Source organism: Typopeltis vanoorti, chromosome 21 (genome assembly GCF_054136105.1).
Source record: "Typopeltis vanoorti isolate ZY-2024b chromosome 21, IOZ_Tvanoo_1.0, whole genome shotgun sequence".
NCBI lineage: Eukaryota > Metazoa > Arthropoda > Arachnida > Uropygi > Thelyphonidae > Typopeltis > Typopeltis vanoorti.
The window spans coordinates 8,812,308-8,836,653 of record NC_143569.1 but is presented as its reverse complement, the minus strand read 5'-3'; the positions used below and the strand labels follow the sequence as shown (position 1 = coordinate 8,836,653).

The following is a 24,346-nucleotide window of genomic DNA, read 5'->3' as shown; positions in this document are numbered from 1 at the left end:
CGGTGATGATATTCATTCCCACCTAAAGAGAGAGTGAGTCGCTTTTTTTCTTTCGCTCGCTTTCTCTCTTAGATTCTTATGCCTTTAGTATCATCTACTTTGATCTATTTCTATCATCCTAACTTTTTTGTTGCTTAGTTAGGCTTTCTATATATGTCTATGACTGTGCACTTGAGGGAATAGGCGTATTCGTCTGTCTGTCTCTTTGCCATTTCTGCTCTCTCTTGTATCTTATCTCCCTCCTTCTCAGATTCACCAAGGGGCTAAAATCTCCCTGAAACGTTTACGGTTACTTTAGTGAAACGAACTGGCCAGACAGTTGCAGTTTACACGATAATCTGAACTTATGGTGTAATATGCCACAGCACAGCATACTAAAAATAGCGTACCACAGCATACATACTCCTGAAACCATAATTTATTCACTCTTTCATTTGATTTCCATTTAATCTGTGTGGGGATGGGGGTACGCGCGCATTGATATTGTATATCAGAGCGGTCATTCTAGTACAAAACTATGCCGTTAAAACGGTTTAGTTTTGGTCACTTGTATATAATGATGAATCATTGTAACGTTCTTCATTTTTGTAGGGGTCTTTCACTTACTTAATATGTATATATTTTTTTTTCTAAACTTTTATTACGTATTTATATATAAATTTATATTTATATATAAAGTATTGATATGTACAATTTTATATATAAATGCGTAAATATGGCAAATCAAGAAGTACGTTATAATAAAAATAACTATTAAACGTGCTAATTAATTAATTAAGATGAATATTGTTTTCAAATACGGAGCTTCCTTATATTTATCTCAAAAACATCCAAATGGCATACTATAACTGAGGAGAATGGTAATCAAAGAGATTATTTTTATTAAAATATCATTCTAAACCCATACAGACGGGTCAACGCATCACTGTGTAGAATTTCAACTCTTCATATTTTAAGGTGTACGGTAATTTAAGGGATTCTTTTTTTTTTTTTTTTATCAGTGTCCTAATAATCATTAGGAACTTTTCAATAACTGCGGTTACTTTCTTTTTTCAGTGGCCAATATTCTGGGTAATTTCGGCATAGTGTGGACGTACGAAGTGTTTCTGACACTTGGTCTCATTTTTGCAGTACCAGCTTCTGCTAGTAAGTATTTTTCAGCTGATTTAATGAAACCTTTTATACATGAAATGGATTCAGTGAAGAATGCTTTCGTAAGGATTTTAGTGGGTTTTTGTCAATATTTCAATATCACTCCCTGTCAAATGTTCTATAAAACGGTGTTTAATTCTCGATAATTGGGAGGCGTTCCTGCTTGAAATGTTGCCTGACTTGAACGAGTAAATTTATCATCATCATACATACCGATAGTTCTGAGCTTCTGTAGCTCCGTTGGTGGAAAGACCCTAGTTTGAAACCTAAGAGCTTTATCAGGACTTTTCAATCAAATGGTGAGTATCCCGTCTCATACGGAACTGAAGAGTATTTCTTCGGGAAAATAGGGTTATTTTCCCCTCAGAACAGGAATATCGGCCCCTTGAAGACATACACATATCTACAAACGTGGAATGCTATTGGATAAAGAAGAAAAGGGAAACCACTTAGTTATATACGAATTTCCCAGTAAAGTTGCATTGCTACCGCACCACCCAAAAGGATGAGAGATAACATACTCCGATATTTCCTTTTTTTTCTGGTTTGCTGAGAAACTTCACAAAAGGGACTGTACCTCGTCTTTGCCAAACTTCAGCGTAAATATAACCAGAGAATCTGGAAAGATGTGTAATACAATCAGATCATGGGATTGATTTCCAATGGGAGGCCCAGACATAATTCAGAAAAGTGATTTTCTAAAAATACTTTCAGATTTTCCATTGAGCCTCCGCAGCTCAGCCGGTATAGACGAAGCCCTTTGATCGGCAAGACGTGGGTTCGATTCCCGTCAGTGACGTAAGGAACCTTTATCTGGTCTCTTTCGACTAAAGGTGAGTTCGCCGGTCTCATACGGAGGTAAGGAGAATTTCAGCTGGAAACTCGGGTTTTTCGTCTTCGAGAACAGGCAAACCGGCCCCATGAACACACTCTTCTACAGACAAAAATACCTCCCCACCCAACGTCACGCTCCGCGACAAGTTGTCGGTTGGGATTTTGCGCGTAAGGTCGCATCATGTAATAATACCGATCCCAAATAGATGGGATAAGGCACAAGAGGAAGAAGACTTTAAGATATTCCAAGTATATTGTTATGAAGCCCATAAAAGGAAATTTGTGGTGTTGTTAGCACCACTGCGGGTTAACTGTACCTCATCTATGAACGTAATGTCCCCATGAAATGGAAGGGAGAATGCATCAAACCAAGTCAGTTATTTATTCACGTTCTTAGGTTTAACATGCTAAATTCATTGGGTATATTCCTTTATTATGTAACGCGTTAAAACATTTACCCTGCGGATGGAAAGACCTGTACTTGAATCCCTTCTCTAGGATGCCAGGAACAACACAAGAGCTGAAGGTGCAATTAGCCAGCCTCATACGGAGGTGGAAGGGATTTCTCCATGAAAAACTGAGGTTTATCATCCCATTAAACAAGTAAACCATGCAGAGAATTCAAACAATTAATAGCAAGAAAAGCTTATTTATGATTGTGATTTGTGAGCATTCTTCGCGTTCTGTTGTCATTCAATAGAAATAAACAAATCTAAGATTCTGGCACCTTACTTGGAAACAAGCCACTTTCTTGCGGTTGTTTGTCGCTGAAATCTTTGCTAATATTCCTCAATGATAGCAGTCATCAATACACTTCCTTGTATTCATTGAAAGCGTAAACCGCATATTGTGCTTTAGTAACGATGTGACAATCACAATACGCTCAGTCTGACTGCAGGTTTTACCCGCTGAAATACTACAAATGCGTCTTTATCTAAAGGACATGCCCATGCCTGTTCCAGCATAATACATTTGAAATGCCTGCAAGTCGAGAATCAGACCCATGTTCACATGACATTTCTTACTGGGAATTGTCTCGAAAATAAGATATTGACGTATTGACAAAAACTAAGTCACCGGACATATCATAACAACGATACTTGAATAATTATTACATCCTTCATGAATTCAGCTTTCTGGATGTAAGAATAAAAAGTCTGTTGTTGTTGTTGGTCTTGGTCTTCCTCTTATCCTGCTTCCGCCAACTTTAGCAAGCATCATCATCTTCACCAGACTGTCATTTGCTCGCATAATATGTCCGAAGTATGACAATTTTTGCTTGATGATCATAGCTTCGAGGGAGCAATCTGGCTTTATTCTGTCTATCTCTGCTTTATTGGTTTGCTTTACAGTCCATGAAATTTTTAGTAAGCGTCTCCAATTCGTAAACCCATAATTCAAATGCATCTATCTTCCTTCTTTCACTCTTTCTCAGGGTCCAACTTTCACATCCATACAGTACCACAGGGAATACCATTGCTTTCACGATTCTGATTTTTGTTGGTTGCGAGGCTAATATTTTTATCGTTAAAGATCTCGCTTAAATTTGTCATTGCTTTTTTTCCGAGTAATAATCTTCTTCTAACTTCTTCAGTAAAATAACCATCTTGATCATTTCGGAATCCTAAGGAGCACAAAATTGTTAACTGCTTCCATTTTCTCCCCATCTACTTCAAACAGGTTAAGTTTAAGACCATATTTAGCACTTTCTTCTTTACCTTTCATAATGTTCCTCCAAATCTTCTTTGCATTCTGCTAGCAAGGTGGTATTTATCTGCATACCTCAAATTATTAATATTTCTTCCACCAATTTCAGTTCTAATGAAAACTCCTCCAGTCCTACCATTCTCAAAATGTATTCGCTGTACAAGTTAAACAGGTACGGAGATAAAATACATCCTTGTCGCACCCCTTTACCTATTGTGAAATACTCAGTTTCTCCAAGATCTGTTCGGACAGTAGCCTCTTGTTCATAATAAAGATTCCTCAGAAGGATAATGAAATGCTCTGGGACTCCCATTGTTCTTAACACATTCCACAGTTTCGCATGATCTGCAGAGTCAAAAGCCTTGCTATAGTCAAGGAAACAAAGGTAGACATTCTTTTGTATTCCTGTGCTCTTTCTATTATCCATCTCACATTGGCGATTTGATCTCTTGTTCCTCTGCCTTTTCGAAATCCTGCCTGTTCATTTGGCATTTCTCTCTTCATGAATGGTTCCAGTCTTTTCTGAATGATCTTAAGTAAGACTTTACTTGCTTGAGAAATCAGTACTATAATTCTGTAATTTTCGCATAATCTTGCATCGGCTTTCTTCAGTAAAGGATATATTTCCTCAATAAACCGCTGTCTTCTAATAATGAATTTATTAAATTCTATAAAAACTTAGTTTTCTGGGTCTAGGTTAAAACGTCATGTTAATAAATTTGTCTTGTGAAAGTTCATCGATGGGTTTGCTGATTTTGATGGCTGGTATGAAATAAACCCAAGTGAGGTACATGAAAGCAGTTGCATAGATAAACAATCCTGAGCTTCAGGTAATTTCTATAAGAGCTCTTCAGAAAGATTCCCCATATCATTAACTATCGTGCTTATCGAAATTATTCACAAAATTTTCCCTACCGTTAGAACCCGATGTTTGCATTCCCAAACTTTCATTTGGCAAACAAAAAGAGGAACGATCAGAAATAAATATTTCACGATTTTTTTTTGCATCATGAATTAATGATTGTTATTGGACAAAAACAAATCGTCACGTCGACAGGAAGTGTAGAGATTCCTGTAGCTCCCGTTGAGTCCAAGTTTTCAGATCTCTGAATATGCATTTAAAAGAAACTTTCTTGCTTTATTTTTAGAAAATAATTATATCATTAAAATAATGCATTGTTGAAGCAAAATATGTTTAAGCCCAAGATGCTAATTTAGCATTATTTTGTTGTTGCGCTTCCCCACCTCAGTTTTCCTCATCTTCCATCACTGCATCTGGCAATATGGCCAGCCCATCTCCACTTAGCCTGTTTAATATATTTTACAATATCCATGATACCTGTTTGAGACCTTATCCAGGTATTTGTCTTTCTATCTCTTAATGTTATTTTTACCATACTTCTTTCCATGCGGTGTTGTGTTATTCTCAGCTTTTTGTTTAGGGCTTCTGTTAAAGTCCATGTTTCTCCTCCGTATGTTAGGAGAAAAAGTACGCACTAGTCGAAAGCTTTCCTTTTTAGACTCATAGGGATGTCACTTCTGAATATGTCTCTCATTTTCCCATAAGCCATCCATCCAAGGTGAATTCTTCGTTCACCTTGGATGGATGGTTTGTTATCCTTTGAGGAGTGCAACAATTGGCCCAAATATACATTTGAATTAACTTGTTCTCTTTCATGGTTTCAACTTTGACAGTTCTATGGTTAATATATTTATTCATCATCATTTTTGTTTTTTCTCTATTTATTTTTAATCCAATTACTCTGGACGCTTCATTTAGCTTATTTATCCTTTCTTCTAGATCTTCAAGATTATCTGCTATTAAGACAATATCATCTGAAAATTTCGGATGATTCAGCCTTTCTCCATATATGTTTATTCCCTTTTGTTTCCCAATCAAGGCTTTTAAAGACTTCCTCTAGTGCAGCTGTAAATAATTTGGGAGATTTGGTGTGTCGCCTTGCCGGATGCCTTTATTGTATTGGGAACTTTTCACTGTTTTTATATAATTTAATTGCAGAAGTTGCATTATTGTAAATATGTTTTAGTGTTTCAATATATCGTTTCTCAGTTCCCTGGGTTTCAAGTGCTTTTAGTGTTGCAGATGAATCAAATGCTTTTTCATAGTCTATATAGGCCAGACATAAGGGTTTATTGTATTCAATTGATTTTTCAATGAGCTGTCTTAATGTGTGAATATGGTTCCAAAGTATTGTAATTCTTTCTTAATCCAGCTTGTTCACAGGATTGCATTCCCTCTAGTTTAGATTTTATTCTATTATTTATAATTTTTGTGAAAACTTTATATATGGTGGGGAGTAGGTTAATAGGTCGGTAGTTTTTAATTTCTTCCTTATTGCCCTTTTTAAAAATTAATATTAGAAGTGAATTGTTCCAATTTTTTGGAATTTTTCTCTGTTTTAGGCTTTATTAAAGAGTTTAGTCAGCTGTTTGATGGCAGGGCTTCCTCCCAGTTTTAAGAATTCTCCCATGATTCCATCTTCTCCTGGGGCCATTCCATTCTTCATTTCCCGCAGTGTCATTTCCACTTCACCTTTTCCACTTATAAGGTCTCAGGGGCATCGTGTTGTTCCTCACTCGATTTATCCATAAATGATTCTTGGATGTCTCGGTGTTTGTCTTCATAGAGTTCAGTATAAAATTCCTGAATTCGTTTTATTATTGCATCTCTATGTTTTATAAGTTCACCATTTGTTCCTCTTACAGCAGCTATTTCCTTTGTTCCAACTGATAATGTTCGTCTTAGGATCTTCATAATACTATTGTTTTCTATTGTTTTTTTTTTAATTTTCTTAGTATTATACGATCTAATTTCATGTTTCATCCTTTTACGTATAGTTTTACAAATTTCCGCATATTCTATTTTATTGGTGTCATTCAAATCTCTTTTCATATTCTTTTCTTCATCAGATCTAAGGTTTCCTGTCTTAGTTTTTCTTCTCTTTTGGTGCCTTTTTACTCCTCCTATTTCTAGTACACAATTCAAGATAGATTTTGTTAAGATTTCATTAGCATCATCAATGGAAGTAGCTGTGTTTAACTTTTTAGTTCGTTTTTGAGTGATTCTCTATAACAGCTTTTATTGTGGCAGAGGTTTTGTAGATTCACTAATTGTACTTTTTTCTTATGAGCTTATTCTGTTCCCAATTTTTGTTGATCCATACTTTTGCCCTTACTAGTCTGTGGTCACTTCCTGTATTAAATCTATTAAGCACTTCGGTATTATTTATTATATATCTTCTGTTGGAGAGGGTGAAGTTTATTTCATTGTAAGTTTGTCCATTTGGGCTTCTCCAAGTCCATTTTCGGTTGATTTTCTTCTTGAAAAAGCTGTTCATAATAAAGAGGTTATTTTCTTTTGCGAATTCAATAAGTCTTTCTCCTCTTTCATTCCTCTGTCCAAATCCAAATTTACCGATGGAGTTCAGATGGTCATCTCTGCTTCCAATTTTGGCATTAAAGTCACCCATTATAATTATGTAGAATTCTTTAGAATTGTTTAATGTGGATTCTAATGTTTCATAGAAATCTTCTATCTCTTCATCTGGATGGTCCGTAGTTGGGGCATATACTTGTATAATTTTCAGTTGGTATATTTTATTTATGAAGAGATGTAGTTCAACTATTCTTGATGTTATTTGATTAACAAACAGAACAATGCTCCTGGGGATTATATATATATATATATATATATATATATATTTCTTATTCAATAAGTCTTTCTCCTCTTTCATTCCTCTGTCCAAATCCAAATTTACCGATGGAGTTCAGATGGTCATCTCTGCTTCCAATTTTGGCATTAAAGTCACCCATTATAATTATGTATAATTCTTTACAATTTTATATAATTATAATGGGTGACTTTTATATATTAGTGACTTTTTTTATATAGGTGACTTTTATATATTAGTGACTTTTTTTATATAGGTGACTTTTTATTATAACGGGTGACTTTTATATTCTACACCTTTTATATAAAACTGGCCCGATTATCTGACGTTGTTGCTACGCTGGAGGAGAAACAAGTACGCTAAAGACAACCAGTTAAACAAAAAAATTTCATGTACGAATTTTGTTGTAATTTTCATACTTAATGTTAACCAGTCTGGTTTTTCATGGAAGGATTTTTAAATCATAACATTTGCTTTCTTTCAGTCCTAGACGTGTATCTTTACGGAGTGGTGTTTGCTGGCATGAAACTTGCTGGAATCTTGCTCATTATGATGGGATTTTTACTGGTTCTTCTGCCCGAAAACTGGCCCGATTATCTGACGTTGTTGCTACGCTGGAGGAGAAACAAGTACGCTAAAGACAACCAGTTAAACAAACAACAGGACATGCGAGCAGCAAATCGCTCGCGATTGCGAACAGAAAGCGGAAGAGTAAAATAGAATGAAGTGCAAACTGTTGCTTATTTGAAAATACGGATGCAACTCTTTCACTATCTCTCTCTCTCTCTCTCTCTCTCTCTCTCTCTCTCTCGAGTTTGTAACTGTTCGCGATCTACGAAGGTCATCGAACAAGGCAGGAGGACATTCGGCGGTTGTCTTGTGCTGCCATCTTTTGTCAATATGTTGAACTCTGACGTATTGCTTTTCAAACATGATTATTTTAAATATTTCTACAAGCTGCTTAAAAAATGAAACCTTAAAAAATAATCATTCGACACGAAGATAAAAAGTAGCTGAAATAATTTTACAGCAAACTAAAGTGCCAGAGACATTTTTTTCACATATTTTTTGAATTTCACGCGGCCTTTCTTTACGACGTATGCGAGACAACGCAGTGCTGAAGTTTTCTAAGATGTTAAAATATATTTCTACATCCTGCCTGTATATATTCTTTAATAAGCTACTGAAAGTCTTTATTTTGCAGAAGAAATATGAAAATAACTTTTGCAGGAATGTAATTTAGCCACATTAGTGGGTTTGTCGTACCAAAGAATCGAAGAGTCTCGGTAATTGAGATGCGGTTACGTTGCAAGTATTAATCATCACTGAATCATCTGATATATTTATTGTCACAGCTGCCTTTAGTGTATTTAGTTCGCAGTCCTTTTAGAAAATATAAGCCAATGCTGCAGAATTAGAAGGCATGTAGTTAGATATAAGAGTTGGGATTTTGTAGAGAGTCATTATTGTTCATTTTTCTGGCTGGTATTTATAAGAAAAGATCCGTACTCTGCGTTACAGAAACGGCATAAACTGACATTGTTCCTCTTCCGCCCCCCCCCCCATAAATTGAGTCACACAACAAAACAGCATCGAAGTATAGCGATTACGTTTGAAAAGATTTAGTTTGAACCGTTCTATCTTTCGAAAAGCAAACTGAAAATTCTCTCTCCTCACGTGTTGTCAAAGAGCATGACACTGAATTTTTTTGAAAGACAAGTGCTATATAACGTAACTTGTAGACCACCTTTTATATAAAAGCTACTACATACAGTAGTAGCATCTAATATATATACTATATAAAGGATTAAGCATAAAAAAGGGAAATTGTTTACATGTAACACGAAAGCTAAGACTAACGGTATTTCATTGTTTATGTTAAGACTAAAACTTAAAGGAACTTCATTGTTTACCGCTAAAATTAAAATATATTTCATTGTTTATGGCTAAATTATAAAAAACTTCATTGTTTCGTTAAGACTAAAACTTGAAGGTACTTTATTGTTTACTGCTAAATTATAAAAAGATACTTCATTGTTTACTGCTAAATTATAAAAAAAAATGCTTCATTGTTTACGTTAAGACTAAAACTTAAAGGTACTTCATTGTTTATCGCTAAAATTAAAAGATACTTCATTGTTTCCGGCTAAATTATAAAAAAAGTTCATTGTTTACATTAAGACTAAAACTTAAAGGTACTTCATTGTTTACAGCTAAATTATAAAAAATACTTCATTGTTTACGGCTAAATTATAAAAAAGATGCTTCATTGTTTGTGAAAAATAAAACTTAAAGGTACTTCATTGTTTATGTTAAGACTAAAACTTAAAGTTACTTCATTGTTTACCGCTAAAATTAAACGATACTTCATTGTTTACATTAAAACTAAAACTTAAAGGTACGTCTTTGTTAACCGCTAAATTATGAAACAGATACTTTATTATTTATAGCTAAATTATAAAAAACACTTCATTATTTACGTTAAGACTAAAACTAAAGGTACTTCATTGTTACCGCTACAATTAAAAGATACTTCCTTGTTTACGGCTAAATTATAAAAAAAAGATACTTCATTGTTTATGTTAAGACTAAATCTTAAAGGTACTTCATTGTTTACAGCTAAAATTAAAATAATACTTCATTGTTTACGTTAAGACTAAAACTAAAGGTATTCATTATTTACGGCTAAATTATAAAAAAATGCTTCATTGTTTACTGCTAAATTATAAAAAAGTTGCTTCATTGTTTATGTTAAGACTAAAACTTAAAGGTACTTCATTGTTTACCGCTAAATTATAAAAAATATACTTCATGTTTATGACTGAATTATAAAAGAATACTTAATTGTTTACTGCTAAATTATAAAACAGATGCTTCATTGTTAACGTTAAGATTAAAACTTAAAAGTACTTCATTGTTTACCGCTAAAATTAAAAGATACTTCATTGTTTACGGCTAAATTATAAAAAAAGATACTTCATTGTTTATGGCTAAATTATAAAAAAAAGATACTTCATTGTTTACGTTAAAACTAAAACAACGGTACTCCATTGTTTACCGCTAAATTATAAAGAAAGTACTTCTTTGTTTACGTTAAGACTAAAACTAAAGGTATTCATTGTTTACTGCTAAATTATAAAAAAGTTGCTTCATTGTTTACTGCTAAATTATAAAAAAGTTGCTTCATTGTTTATGTTAAGACTAAAACTTAAAGGTGCTTCATTGTTTATGTTAAGACTAAAACTTAAAGGTACTTCATTGTTTACATTAAGACTAAAACTTAAAGGTACTTCATTGCTTACCGCTAAATAAATTATAAAAAAAGATACTTCATATTTATGGCTGAATTATAAAAGAATACTTAATTGTTTACTGCTAAATTATAAAACAGATGCTTCATTGTTAACGTTAAGATTAAAACTTAAAAGTACTTCATTGTTTACCGCTAAAATTAAAAGATACTTCATTGTTTACGGCTAAATTATAAAAAAAGATACTTCATTGTTTATGGCTAAATTATAAAAAAGATACTTCATTGTTTACTTTAAGACTAAAACAAGAAGTACTTTTTTATAATTTAGCAGTAAACATTGTTTACCGCTAAATTATAAAAAAGTACTTCTTTGTTTACATTAAGCCTAAAACTGAAAGGTACTTCATTGTTTACGGCTAAAATTAAAAGATACTTCATTGTTTACGGCAAATTATAAAAAAAACTTCATTGTTTACGTTAAGACTAAAACTGGAATACTTCATTGTTTACGTTAAGACTAAAACTGGAATACTTCATTGTTTACGGCTAAATTATAAAAAAATACTTCATTGTTTACTGCTAAATTGTTAAAAAAAGATGCTTTATTGTTTACGTTAAGAATAAAACTTAAAGGTACTTCATTGTTTATGTTAAAACTAAAACTTAAAGTTACTTCATTGTTTACCGCTAAATTACAAAAAAGATACTTCATTGTTAATGGATAAATTATAAAAAAAGATACTTCGCTGTTTACGTTAAGACTAAAACTTAGAGGTACTTCATTGTTTACGCTAAAGCAAACTTTAAAGGTATTTCATTTTAACATTAAGGCTAAAACTTAATGGTTCTTCATTGTTTATACTAAGGCTAAACCTTAAAAGAACTTCAATATTCAGATAAACGTTATACACAAAGATTCGTCATCGTATATATCAAGTCCAATATATAATTATATATTAGCCTTTGTATATACAACGAAGTATTAAGACGAGCCACATTAGTATGATACTTCGTTTCCGATAACGGCTAATACACAAATGATGTAGTTTGTATGAAGGCTAAAATAAGTATATAAGTACAGCCTTTTAATAAAGGCTAATACATATGTATGTTTTATGTACAAAGCCTAAAGTAGTAGAAAAATAGACATTTTATGTATAGCGTTTATATACAAACGACTTATACACATGCACGTTGGTGTGTAAAGGCTAATACAATTCATGGTTATGTATTGGCCATTATATAAATGATCAAGTACTTTCATCTATCTCTAGATGACAGACGATGGTATATACTTACAAACTATACGATGTGTACAAATATACATACATCCTAATTTATGTAAAGACAGCACATAATTACATAACGCCTTTTATATAAAGCTAACATGCAAGTACTATTGGACATAATTTAATGCACACGATTGTACTATTCGATTCAATTGATGGCACAATCTATTACTGTTTAGACAATTTTTAAGGTCCACACTATTACTATGAGAATCTATATATATTCAAATTATCTCAAAGAAAAAATGAATTTGTATGAAATATTAATGTATTTAGCTGAGAAATCTGTAAGTCAATCTGGATTCGTGACATTCTTGTATTTCATACTTGCTATTTTTGGATTACTAGTCGCGAGAAGGGGATATTAGTAGTGCTAGTTCATTTTAATTAAAACTTTTAATTATAAGAATTTGCTTTATACTTAAACTATTCTACTTTTCGTAGAAAACCTGTTACTATCATGCATGATGTAGTCATTATTACGTTAAACTTAAGAAAACGAAAGATGTTGTTTGCTTCTAATATTTCAATAAAATTTCATTTCCCTGAGCACTATAAAATGAAAGTTGCTATGATAAATTAGAGTGCAGGAAGTATACCTACTTTATGATATTCATAGATACCCTCTAAAAATTTAAAAAAAATCACGCTTTCAATGGCCAGAAATAATTTGCATATTACTAGTGAGAAAGTGATGAACTTAAAAACCATTTGTTCTCTTAAAGCAAATTGATACTGAATCTCCATTTGTCTCAGCAGAGCATTGTCAATATTGTCAAGTATCAGTTACTCAGGGTTACTCGGTAGGGGGAAATTGTACAAGAGAAAATGAATTTCTTCTTTCTGCACTTGATAGCTGAATTGTCGTCTTCGACTGAATGAAGATTCATTCCACTGTCTGAGAAGCCTAGTACTCTGCTCGTGGGATTGCTCGTCCAAACACTTTATTAAGAATGGAAAGTGTGCACACATAAGTGATATTTTTAAGCCCAAACAAAACAATAATACATCGAGTGGAAATTGCTGACTTTGCGTTCCAAGAAGGAGGAATTTTGTTAAGTAAAAATGGCCTTTCGATGTCAGTTTATGCCTTTCAGTATTTCTTAGAGATCACCACACGGAGGAGTCATGCCTAAATAGCCACCATAAAAGGTTAAAGGTAAGAAAGAATTGTTTTTATGTTTAAAATATTTCTTTTATTTTTATACACATTATGTTTTTTACACTGCACTATGTATAGATTGCAGTAGATAATATTTTCCATATGGCCTGATGTTGGTCTCACCTGTAATGATTGCTTTGTTGAAATATTAAACTTTACAGAACATTTTGTGTCTTTATTTATAGCGTGTTTATTCGTCTACAGAGCCTGTAGGGATATTCTTTTACTTCAAACCTCACGCGTCAGTAAAAGTCAACAAGGAACACAATTTGTAACTTGTAATTCTCGAATGGACTCAATACACTGAGTTCAGTTTTCTTAATGAAAAAATTATTGCGAGAATCAAGTATTTTCAAATTCGACTAATATGTGAAAGTAGTCATGGCATTTTCGGTCTAAGATTTCGGTTGTTCCAATAGCGTACTTAATTCATAAATTAAGTACGCTATTTATGTGCTGGAATCATGTAACTAAAGATGAGCCATTTATATAAGTTGGCTAAATAACTTGATTCATTGTAATCACTGTAAAGTCTACTTTTAGTTTATCAGATGCTGCGAACATAGCTTTAGAATCTGACATCTCATTTTTACTGCACGAGTTACTTCACTTAATTAGCTGCCTAATGCCTATCAGAAAACAAATTATTTCGTGTTATAAACGCTAAGAGAAAATCCTCAAAGGAAATTAATACAGATAGCGAGTTGTGTGAGAAAAGCTAGAAATTGGTCTGCTGTTGTTAATAACTTCTATCATGAAGAAGAGCACTTTTATTTTCATCAGAGGGGGGGAATGAGTTGCTTTTACTCTTCTGAGAAATCTCCTACGCCTTATGTGGATGAGGTATTTCAAAGGATGAGCGTCACTTATTCGTATAATTAAGTCCAACGACAGATGTAAAGTTTCCTCACGTATTTCTGACGTAAATCTCAAGTTTCAGCAGCAAATCAAAATGCATCTTTGCAGTTGGTATCCTCGTGAGAATATTGTAGAAAGACGACGAATGATGTACAAAAGGATCATCATTATGTGAGCTGATTTAGCCAATTTATGAAAATTACCCGGAAGGCGAATATGAGATTGCTAGACGAATCATTTTGCTGTACGTGGAATCTTAATTTGTTTTCGAGTAAGTCTCAAGGTGGAGAAGTATTTTAGCTTGGATCCCAAGTGGAGTTTGACAAGATTAGCTAGTAAAGGAAGGTTTACGATAGAAATTAACTGAAATAATTTCTTATGAGAAATTTTCTCTTGCAAAATAAATTTCCATTTATATATCACTGAATAAATTATATACCGTTTAAAGAACGTGCAGATATTCAAGAGTAAGAATATTGTCAATGTAATTTTACTGTGTGCGTAAAATTGACAATAAATTGCTTTTGCTAAATCTCAAAGGAATGTCAGCATTTTTAATGCAAATATTTTCAACCCATATTGCTCATGCTTACTTGATGATAATGTTCACGTACTCGAATCATTTGGGATAACGATAGTAACCTTCTTATACAATAAGCTGCTGATCAGCATCTTCGAATGCCATGATAGGAAAGAAAGGGGTTGAACGGTGGAAAGTTTAACAGCATCCATGAAAATATCTATATTAAAAGTCATGTGTGAGAGAGATCTAATAATTAACTGTAATACTCACGTGGAACATTAATTTTAAGATGGTTTCGTAACAACCTAATAGTTTAAAATAGTCTTTTTAAAGTTGAGTGCATTTGAGAATTGTATGAATCGGTGTTTTAAGTGGAAAAGGCCACCAAGAATTTAGAGAGTATTTATGCGATTCATTTAGTTTTAGAGGGTATTTATATTGCATTCGCTCAAGTTACTGCAAGTATAGTCAGCCCAAGAAGAGAAATCTATCTTGTTTAAAATCTGGACAAGTAAGAGGAAGTGACGTCAGATCTGTGTTGCAAGAAATGAGTGTGCTTTGGTAGCATTTAATTTTAATTTTGAAAGATTATCCTTAACCCAACTAAATTAAAAAAAAAAAAAAAAAAACTAGAGAAGATCAGAGATCAATGCTTCTGACACTTTGGTTATGAAAAATCACGAAGATTAGAAAAATATTTGAAAATGACAAATTTATAAAATCAAGAAGTGGAACGAAGAGCACTGTGATCTGAAAAAAAAACAAAAAAAAACTACTCATTCGATTTGAGGTCAGTGAAAGGTCATTCACTAACCTCAAGTCGAAAGATGTCATAAGATGAAGAGAATGGACAAGAGTACAGAATCAAGAGTACAGAATCAACAGTACTTCATAACTCCTGAGGGAAATATGAAGAAACGGAAAAAATTGGAGACACTTAGTGTCTTCATATTTAGCCAAACTAAAGACGTTGGCTACAGTTACCTTGAAAATTTTGAAGACCGCAAGAGCTGATCTACAACTGAGGATTATGGGTCGTGCAGATATATACACTGCTTGGAAAGAATTTACAGGATACCGCCATGGGCAAGGTGCATCGTGTCATATAACGAGTCACTTGTTTGCAGCCGGCATAAATTGGAGGAAATGATACTCCATAGTCACTGCAACCGTGTCCGGTTGAAACCTATCACGATCCGTTTGAAAAGGCATCGTGATAGGCTGCTATGTTGCAGGCCTATCTGTTCGGCAAATTGTTGACAAATTGGGCAATCACAGGTCACTATCACTGATACCGTACTGAGATTGAAGTGCAAGGAGTCAACTGCAAGTGCTAAAAGCAGTCGACGACCCACCACACTCTCCGAAAGTGATGTAGAGTGATACAAAGGATAGTATGTGAAAACCGCCATTTATCGGTAGAAACGTTGACTGCGGAGTTACCGGCATCGACAGGAACATGAATATATATATATATATTCATATATATATAATATTCAGAAATGGGGCTCACAACATGGGTTTCCATGGTAGGACCACAATATGCAAACCTCATATTATCCGAACCATAATGCAGTGTCGTCTTCAGTGGTGAAAAGAGGTCGTACAGTGGGATGCGTTTAGGATTGGAAAACCGCGTTATAGAGCAATGAATCACGCTACACTCTCCGCGTGCAGATGGTTGGGTGTGGGTATGTTGAATGCCGGTGAACGTCTCTTACTAGAGTGCGTCACCCCAACTATGAATTTCGGAAGTGGAGGTGTAATGGTATTGTCCTGTTTTTCTTGGTGAGGACCTCAGACGTCTGTTTGTGGTGCCACGAACACTGAACTCCGAGAGGTATATGAACATCGTGGACAATGCAATGCTTCCTACTTTGTAGCTTTTCTACGGAAATGACCAGTCTCTTTCAGCAAGACAACGCATCGTGTCGTCAGGCTACTGCTGCTGTGACTGCGTGGTTTGTGGACATGAAGGTCACAACACTTGAGTGGCCTCCACAGAGCTCTGATCCCAATTGGACACTGTGGGATGAACCGCAATGTCGGGTGAAGAAAAGGGGGCGTCCGCCCCATAACTGTTCAGGACCTGATTATGCCTACAGAAAGACTGGTCCAAAATTCCTATTTATTGCTATCACATGCTTGTGGAAAGAAGGACAGTTACTTAAATATAAAGAGCCAACAGGCTTTATTTCGGCGATATATACATTATTCAAATTAAGGGGATATTAAATCCCACATTGTTTTAAAACCGAATAAGAAACTCAAAGATTGGAATCAGAGAGTTTCATGCCGAATATAGCAAACTATAAAAGTATCGGCGATTACTAGCGTGAGCTAATGCAAGTAGTCCTAGAACGTAGTACAAACACGGGCAACTCGCAGCAAGTTGCCCGAGATTGTACTACGAACTAGGACTACTTGCATTAGCTCACGCTAGCATTCGCCGATACTTTTATAGGTTGCTATATTCGGCATGAAACTCTCTGATTTCAATCTTTGAGTTTCTTATTCGGTTTTAAAACAATGTGGGATCTAATATCCCCTTAATTAAAAAAAAATGAAGGACAGTTATATTCGAAACGAATAGTGTTGTAAATTATGCATAAGCTCCGTTATTTTTGTAGGTGATGTTTTAAATTTGAAGGGATAAATTTCTATGGCTAAATTAATAGGCACGTTGTTGGGATGATTATTTAGCCGTTTTGCAAACGTTTAGATTAATAGCACTGAGAAGTGATTAAAAAAAAAAAAAAAACTGTTCTTATGATTTTTCCGGTAGAAGTCGCTTTTGCATTTCATTCGTAGTTTCACTGGTGTGTGTGGTATGGCAAAGTTTGTCTGAGAATTGGGTGATCATTTGATATTACGAAGTGAGTTAAATATGGCGAATTTAATAGTGAGTTATCATAAATGATGAAATCTGAGTGTTTCGAATTCCTGAAAATGATGTCCAGACGGGAATTGGACAACAGCTGGAATAATTCTCGGTGTAAAGTACGACTTGGCATTTAGTACGAGACCTGTTTTACGTTATCCATCTGAGTCACAGAATGATTAAAAAGGACAGTGGAAGGTAAGCCTTTAATATCAGTTGAATTAAAATCTCGCGTATCTTCATGCAATATTCGCACACTTTCGAGTGTGTTTGAAGTGTCATTTCTTCTTTCATTGGAAAGATTTTCTTTCATGCCGTGCTTGCAGCTAAGCTGGAGCTTCATCGAACGGGGAGTTGCATTATCTCTATTAGCGTGTAAAACACTAATAAAATAAATAAAAAAAACTTCACCTGTCACGGAAGTGTAGGTTATAGACTTAATGACAGAATTCCGTAGTATGAGTTCACTGTTAACTTCATGTGGTTTTCTTGCGCGTTTAAACACGTCGCATTCCAACTAAACTCTGCACTGTCGGGGTAGAATTACTTTCGACAGTGGAAGTTTGTTTTCTGCTGTGTGACGATTGTGCCCTCTTCCTGCTAGTATAGCACGTTGCGCCGATGAGAATATTGGCGTTTTACCGGTTAGTGTTTCAGGCTGCGGTTCTTCACGTACAAGAAACAGTAACTTTTTAAAAAAGATATGAAAGTCTTGGAGATGTTTAAACGGCACTTTTACTTTCACAATAATTAAACAGTTTTCACTCTTGGTAATTGATTCGTGTGAATGCTTTTTAAATTTGCAATTGATTTGGTTGCTTTACCGATAAATACCAGACACGTTTTTCATTGTTCAGTGGCTCCCTCTCGAGATTTGCTCAATACCATTATGAAAACACGTTTCCCTTTGAAATTACATATTGTGACGTCGCATGTTGAATGGTTGAAGTAGGAGAAGGGGGACGACACGACACATAGCTGCATTTTTAAGATAAATTTAATATAAAAGCAGAAAGTCGTTAATTTGAGAAAAAGTAATTGTTTTACTAATTCTTTAGAAGATCAGTAATTTTCCATTTTTTTTTTTTTTTTTTGTTCAAAAGCAGATTCCTCCCAGTCATATTCCATTTGATTTCGATGATAATTCCTCAATCTGCGAGATATCCCTATTCAGTGATATCTGCCACCTTAAATAGGAAAAATAACAGAACAATCCGGATTAAAGTATCACGAGATAATGAAATAGAAGAAAGTTAATTTTTGAAACCTAGTGAAGAGACTTTAAGGTATCACTTCCAGCCTGTCAAACAACTATCATTCAAAGCTTGATGACCGCAATGAATTTCACCCATCCATGACACATTATTGCAGTCGGATACCACCACTAACTATGCGACATCAAAATAGCATTAAAATTGTGTGCATTGGACATGATTTAATAGTTACGAATATTTTATTTTTATTTCATTATATACTTTGGTACAATGAAACATTTTTAATAATTTGCTAACATAATTTCGTTAATATGTTGAGCTCTTCCCTCTACCTATATTAAAATTAATTTTGTTTCTTTTAAGTTAGTGACGTCCCATAGGATTTTTTTTGGTCAAACTGGGGAATCCATTTTGGCTTTTTTTTTTTATGTGAGAGACAAAGCCTGCATGCTGTATTGTAGTCATACAACCGCATTAACATTGTGACTAGCAACTCGTAAACAATTACGTTAATTAATTTTTTTGGATAGTCAGCACCTTAGTGTTCGAAATACGGAGTTAATTTTATCCCTTTTTTTTTTTAAAGTAGGACGCTCGCGCGTGACCTAATTCTCTTGTCACAAGTCTCCAGAACTAATCTGGTAATATTTCAGACTTAGTGTGTGTGTGTGTGGGGTGGGGGGGGGGATATTTACATCACTCACAAAAATAAATATATATAAAAAAAATAGCTTTGCATGGTGAATGAACACACAAACACTAATCTTGCACCTAGAAAATAATTCAAGGAAAATTGAATTTAGCTCCTGATTTCTAACGCTGTTCATGCTTAAAAACTAAATTGCAAACATATTAAAAAAAAAGGTGTAAAAATCCCATTACACATAAAGCATTTCGAATTAACAGACAGCCCTGGGCACAATAAAAAGTAAACTAAACAAAACTTACTGATTACTGGGAAATACTTATATTAATGACTTAAATTTGAATATGGAAATAGAAATGTTTCTCTGCGATGATGCGTAGTTTAACTGTCTGAATAATGTCAGAAGCATTCAGGACAGGAAATGGAGGTTAAAATTAATAATGAAAAATTCTTGCAAATGCAGTTTGCTAAAAGATTGTTAAATCAGGCTGTCTAAAATAAAAAGCACCCAGAAGTAATATAATCTTTTTTTTTTTTTATTACGGGCTGTAATAGTTGGGAACTTCTATTGATCTATAAAGATGTAATTATTACTGTTGAGAATGTTACCGTGATAATCCACGTGTGTGTGTGTGTGCATGCAAGAACAAACACAAGGTAACTTATATGTAGCAGCCGAAGATGTTTGGACGTCGTGTTTCTTGTAATGGGTATCTATGATCTTCCTATCAGATATAAAATTTTTGAATACCTTTCGCTAGTGAGCTCGTTAGTAGATTATATAAGACGGTCGCTAAGTTCTCGCCTTTGTCACGGTAACATGGACTTCAACACAAAAGCGATAACAGTAACGCTTTTGTGTTTTAAAAAGCAATTTCTTCTCTTGTTATATATTCACCACAATTAAATACGCAGAAAAAGTGCAAAAATATAATAAATAAAAATACGGTATATAATTACGCAATTTACTTAGTTTCGAAATTGTGTATTTCATTATAAAATGAAACACCCTCTTATATGTAAGAGGGTGAGCAAACTGTTTTTACATGAGATTCCTTAATATTTTGTAGACATTACATCAAGCTGTCCTTTAGATTGAATCGGAACGGAGTGAAATATGTTGAGATCGAGTACTGGTTTAATGCACATTTTTCTTCATGGATTCTCTGTGTGTTTATCATTCTCTGCTTCTGTTGACAAAGCACACACTCCAGAAAATTTCTATTAAGATTAAGATATGCTAAACTAGACTTCCTTAAGAAGCTGTTATTCTTACGTATCTCTAGTTCGAGATATTTTAATGAATTCGTTCTGTGTTTTCTCAACGCCCGTGAGAACACTTCGCTGATTAGATACTCCGCGTGTGAACGTGGAATATTCTGAGGGTAGCACATTCGCATGTGCGTGTGTGTGTGTGTGTGGGGGGGTAATATATAGGATTAAAGTGAAGTTCAATTCGACCGTACTTTATTTTCCTTTGTTCGCATTTTCCTCAACCTTAGTTGAAAGGCACCCTTCAAGTTTAAATGCGGATTAAATTTAAACCTCTTCTTTAAATCTGTTAGATTACAGATGGGGGGATGTTGCTGCGAAACCTACTGTGGCATTTGCTTGCTAATATATCAATAAAGTTTCCGGTTGTCCTGGTGTATGCCATGCTTATGCGTTAGTATGAAAAATTATGGCATTTATGGGAATCTCTATGGCGCCAGATGTGCTCCTTTGGTTCGAAAACCACAGGTCAAAATTACTTTTGAGTATTGACAGCAAAATTAACCTGAATATATTTGATTTTCATACAAAAACTGGAAAGATGATTTTTTGATGTCTATTACACTTTTGGTTGTTTAAAAACTAAGGTATGGAAACATATATTTTATCTGCATTAATATAATATACAGTATATATTATACAAACATAAGGGATGTCTCTTTCTTAACAACTAAAGCATTTGCTATTTCGCTTACTACCGCCAACAAGAGATGGCAGCACCAGTATTCCTCTTAAACTTGACCAGCTTGGATTATAGTCCGAAACACAAAATATAATTCATATATTTAGTTTACAAATAATTGTTTAGCGAGTAACTGTCATGCATATACTTAAGATCCATGATGATGATGATGAAGACAAAACTTTACATTTGCTATAACATTCAGACAAATTTTTATACATTCAAACTCTTGTTTATTTTTTATCTGAGTTCTTGCTTAGATGGATGTGGCTTTATGTTGACATAAGTCAAACCAAGAAAACGTTTTTGCTTACATTCTTCAGTCGGTGAGTTCCCATAGCTAAGCGAAAGTTTTAATCAGAGAATTTTTGAAATCTCTGTTTTTTTAATTGAATAAAAAGAAGGGAAATACGAAACAGTCGATATTTTAGAGCTCGATGTATTATGCTAAATTAGTGGCCTTTTGTTTACATCTAAAATGGATTATTGGGTTAACTGATGGGATATTGCAGATTTAAAATGAAAGAGGTTTTAATAAAATAAACACTCTTTTCTGATATATTTCGTTTAGCAAACCTTTCTCTAATCACACGTGACTGTTTGAACAGCGATGGTTATCCTTTCTAATAAATGGACAGCTATGCGAGAGGTTGCCATAAATAGCCTTGAATATAAACTTTGTTTTGGAGGGTAGAGAAAGTAAAGTGATCATTTATTATACTGCTGCAGTCTTTTGATGGATCAGTTAGGAAGTAAATGCTATTTAGCGGAATCAAAAACCTTTGTTTTCCTATTATTTTTCAATTATCTCGCAAAAGAATTCCAAACAATTAATTCCAAAGTTTAATTCTGTATAAAAGTATTTACACTGAATTACTAGATTAAGGTTTAGATACATGATGCTAATATTCGACAGCTGCCTGTGGGTTATATATTTAAATTAAAGAAGGGGAGAGCTTGCAAGGAAGCTTGTTATGTGGCACATCCTTTGAACTTGTTACTTGTGAAATTCTTTGTCTCCAACTTGAATTAATTTGCAGATTTGTTAAATCCTGTATTTAATGCATTGAGGAGAGTAGGAAAGGGAGAGAGAAATATTGCCTAAAGTATAAAAATCATTTCTTCCGACTCTGCAGGCAGATGTGACAGTTTACATTTTCGCCGCTTACATCGTACATCTTTTAATGCATTTCTTAGTGACATTCAAGAATTTAACCTTTGTAACTTTGAGCATACCGTGCCGTCTAAAAGTCACGTGTCTGTTGAAGTGAAGACTCTCGTTGCGGACACAACGGAATTTACCCTAGGAGAAGCCGAACCAATCCAACCGGACGGAAGGTAAACATCTGCTTCTCTCGTCATATCACGCATGGGTGACTCCATCTGCATGAAGTTTGTGCACCAAACATGTAATCAGAACCACGTGAATTACGTTGGTGCACCAACCTTTTTTTTATTTGATTTGATATCTCGCTTAAGAGATTCGCGCGATGCTTGCCTTTAATAGAATACCACGAGAATGGTGCTTATGGGGATCCGATTTAAATTAAAAGTAATTACAATTAAAGCTCATAGGTTTTGATTATTACAAATGATAGGTCTTATTGCTTACAAATGTTGATTTATATGATTAATTCGTTAAGTTTTTCAACCTGAGGAAATACTGGAATTCGATAATGAACAGTGTTTGAATCCATTTTCGGTATGCTATTATTCCGTTCACTCAATCGTTTACGAGTATCATCAGGAAAAGGAAACTGATGCAGCGATATAAATAAAGATAACAGTCGGTTTTTTAGCGATTAAAATAACGGAAGGTTGCCCTCATTTTCCATCAGACGTCTAGTTAATTAAGATTGTAAAGTGCTTTATTATTTTTAGTATTCTTGGAGCGCAATGCTCTTTGGTGGTGACACACTACCTGCCTCGCTCTTAAGAAATCACAACAATTATTCTGTTTAAATAAGCATAACTAAACCATCTGCTCTTCACATATTTGCGACTGTTCCAGACAAGCATATAAAAAGACGACTAGACGGCGATTTCAACAAAATAATTCACTCGTACAAGTGAGATTCGTCGCAATGAGAAGTAGGTGTAAAAAGAAAGTCTGTCTGATGATCTGTATGCTGTGGAATTATAATGCTTAAAGATTTATATTTTACAAAGCCTACGAATAAATAACATGAATACGCAGCTCTGTTTGTTGTAGCTTTGATAATAGAGGTCATCTGCTTAAAGATTTCATACCAATTAAATATTGTATTCAACTTCCCCAATATTTTTATGAAATTTAATTATAAAGGGAATGTATTAATACATTTTCATCTTGCACGGATGCATCCTGAATTAACTGTAGGTATTTTACTCTCAGTATTTATCTCGGTATTTTACTACTGGGTGACATCACCCTGTCAGTAAGTAATCACTCAGTTACCACGAAGTCAGTAATATTCTTTACTATCTTCGTGGCTTTAAGAGTATTACGGAGAACTAATTGGGTTGTTCAGTGATTAAAAAATAATAAAACAGTGCGCATAATTAGTTTGTCTATAATGCACGTACAGATGATTTTATTCTTGTAAATAAAGCCAGATAAATCCCTCTAACAAATATTTATAATTTATTCCTTAGAGATGTATACGCTGCATGGTTAACTGCAGATCATTTTCTTTGACTTACGAACCCGCATGAGTCTTGATAGATGAGTTGATTTCATCGAAGACTTTCGGTTGGAATGACGTGGTTTCTAATTCTGTTTATGGTAAAGAACTTTATCGAGACTTTGCAGTCAAAGGTGAGTTAACCGATCTCATACAGATGGTTTTCTTTTCCTTCCAGAAGCTAAATCTTTTTGTCCTTTATAACAGAAAAGCCGGAACAAATCTACAGATATAGGATACTATTGGACAAGGAACGCAACTGTAAACCGTATTCTATAATAATTACAAAGTTATAATTTTTAGATCTCTTTTTCACATCCCTCATTGAACCGATATTATAAATTCAAAATTACACGTTGAGAAAAATATTTTAAAATTATCCTTGAAGGGTATTTTAAAAGCTCCTGTTAGAGTACAAACGCGATTTCGAAGTGAAATATCTGTTGCCATTTATCATGTTTTATTCTTAAAATCTGTTGAGCACCGCAGAATAAAGTGAACAAAAATCGCAAAATTAA

At 34.0% G+C, this 24,346-nt stretch overlaps 1 protein-coding gene and 1 long non-coding RNA gene across 2 annotated transcripts in view; one reads left to right on the top strand and one right to left on the bottom strand.

Moving 5' to 3' along the window:
• The window catches only part of LOC150094611 (solute carrier family 35 member F3-like), a 79,809-nt gene extending 66,542 nt beyond the window's left edge, over positions 1-13,267 (top strand). Inside the window, exons 6-7 of the mRNA XM_090411562.1 lie at positions 1,057-1,146; positions 7,870-13,267. Coding sequence (XP_090267688.1) covers positions 1,057-1,146; positions 7,870-8,105 — 326 coding nt within the window. The 3' untranslated portion in view covers positions 8,106-13,267. The remainder of the gene's footprint in view (positions 1-1,056; positions 1,147-7,869) is intronic.
• LOC150094609 (uncharacterized) overlaps positions 1-24,346 on the bottom strand; it is a 944,400-nt gene that overhangs the window by 53,941 nt on the left and 866,113 nt on the right. The window lies entirely within an intron of this gene.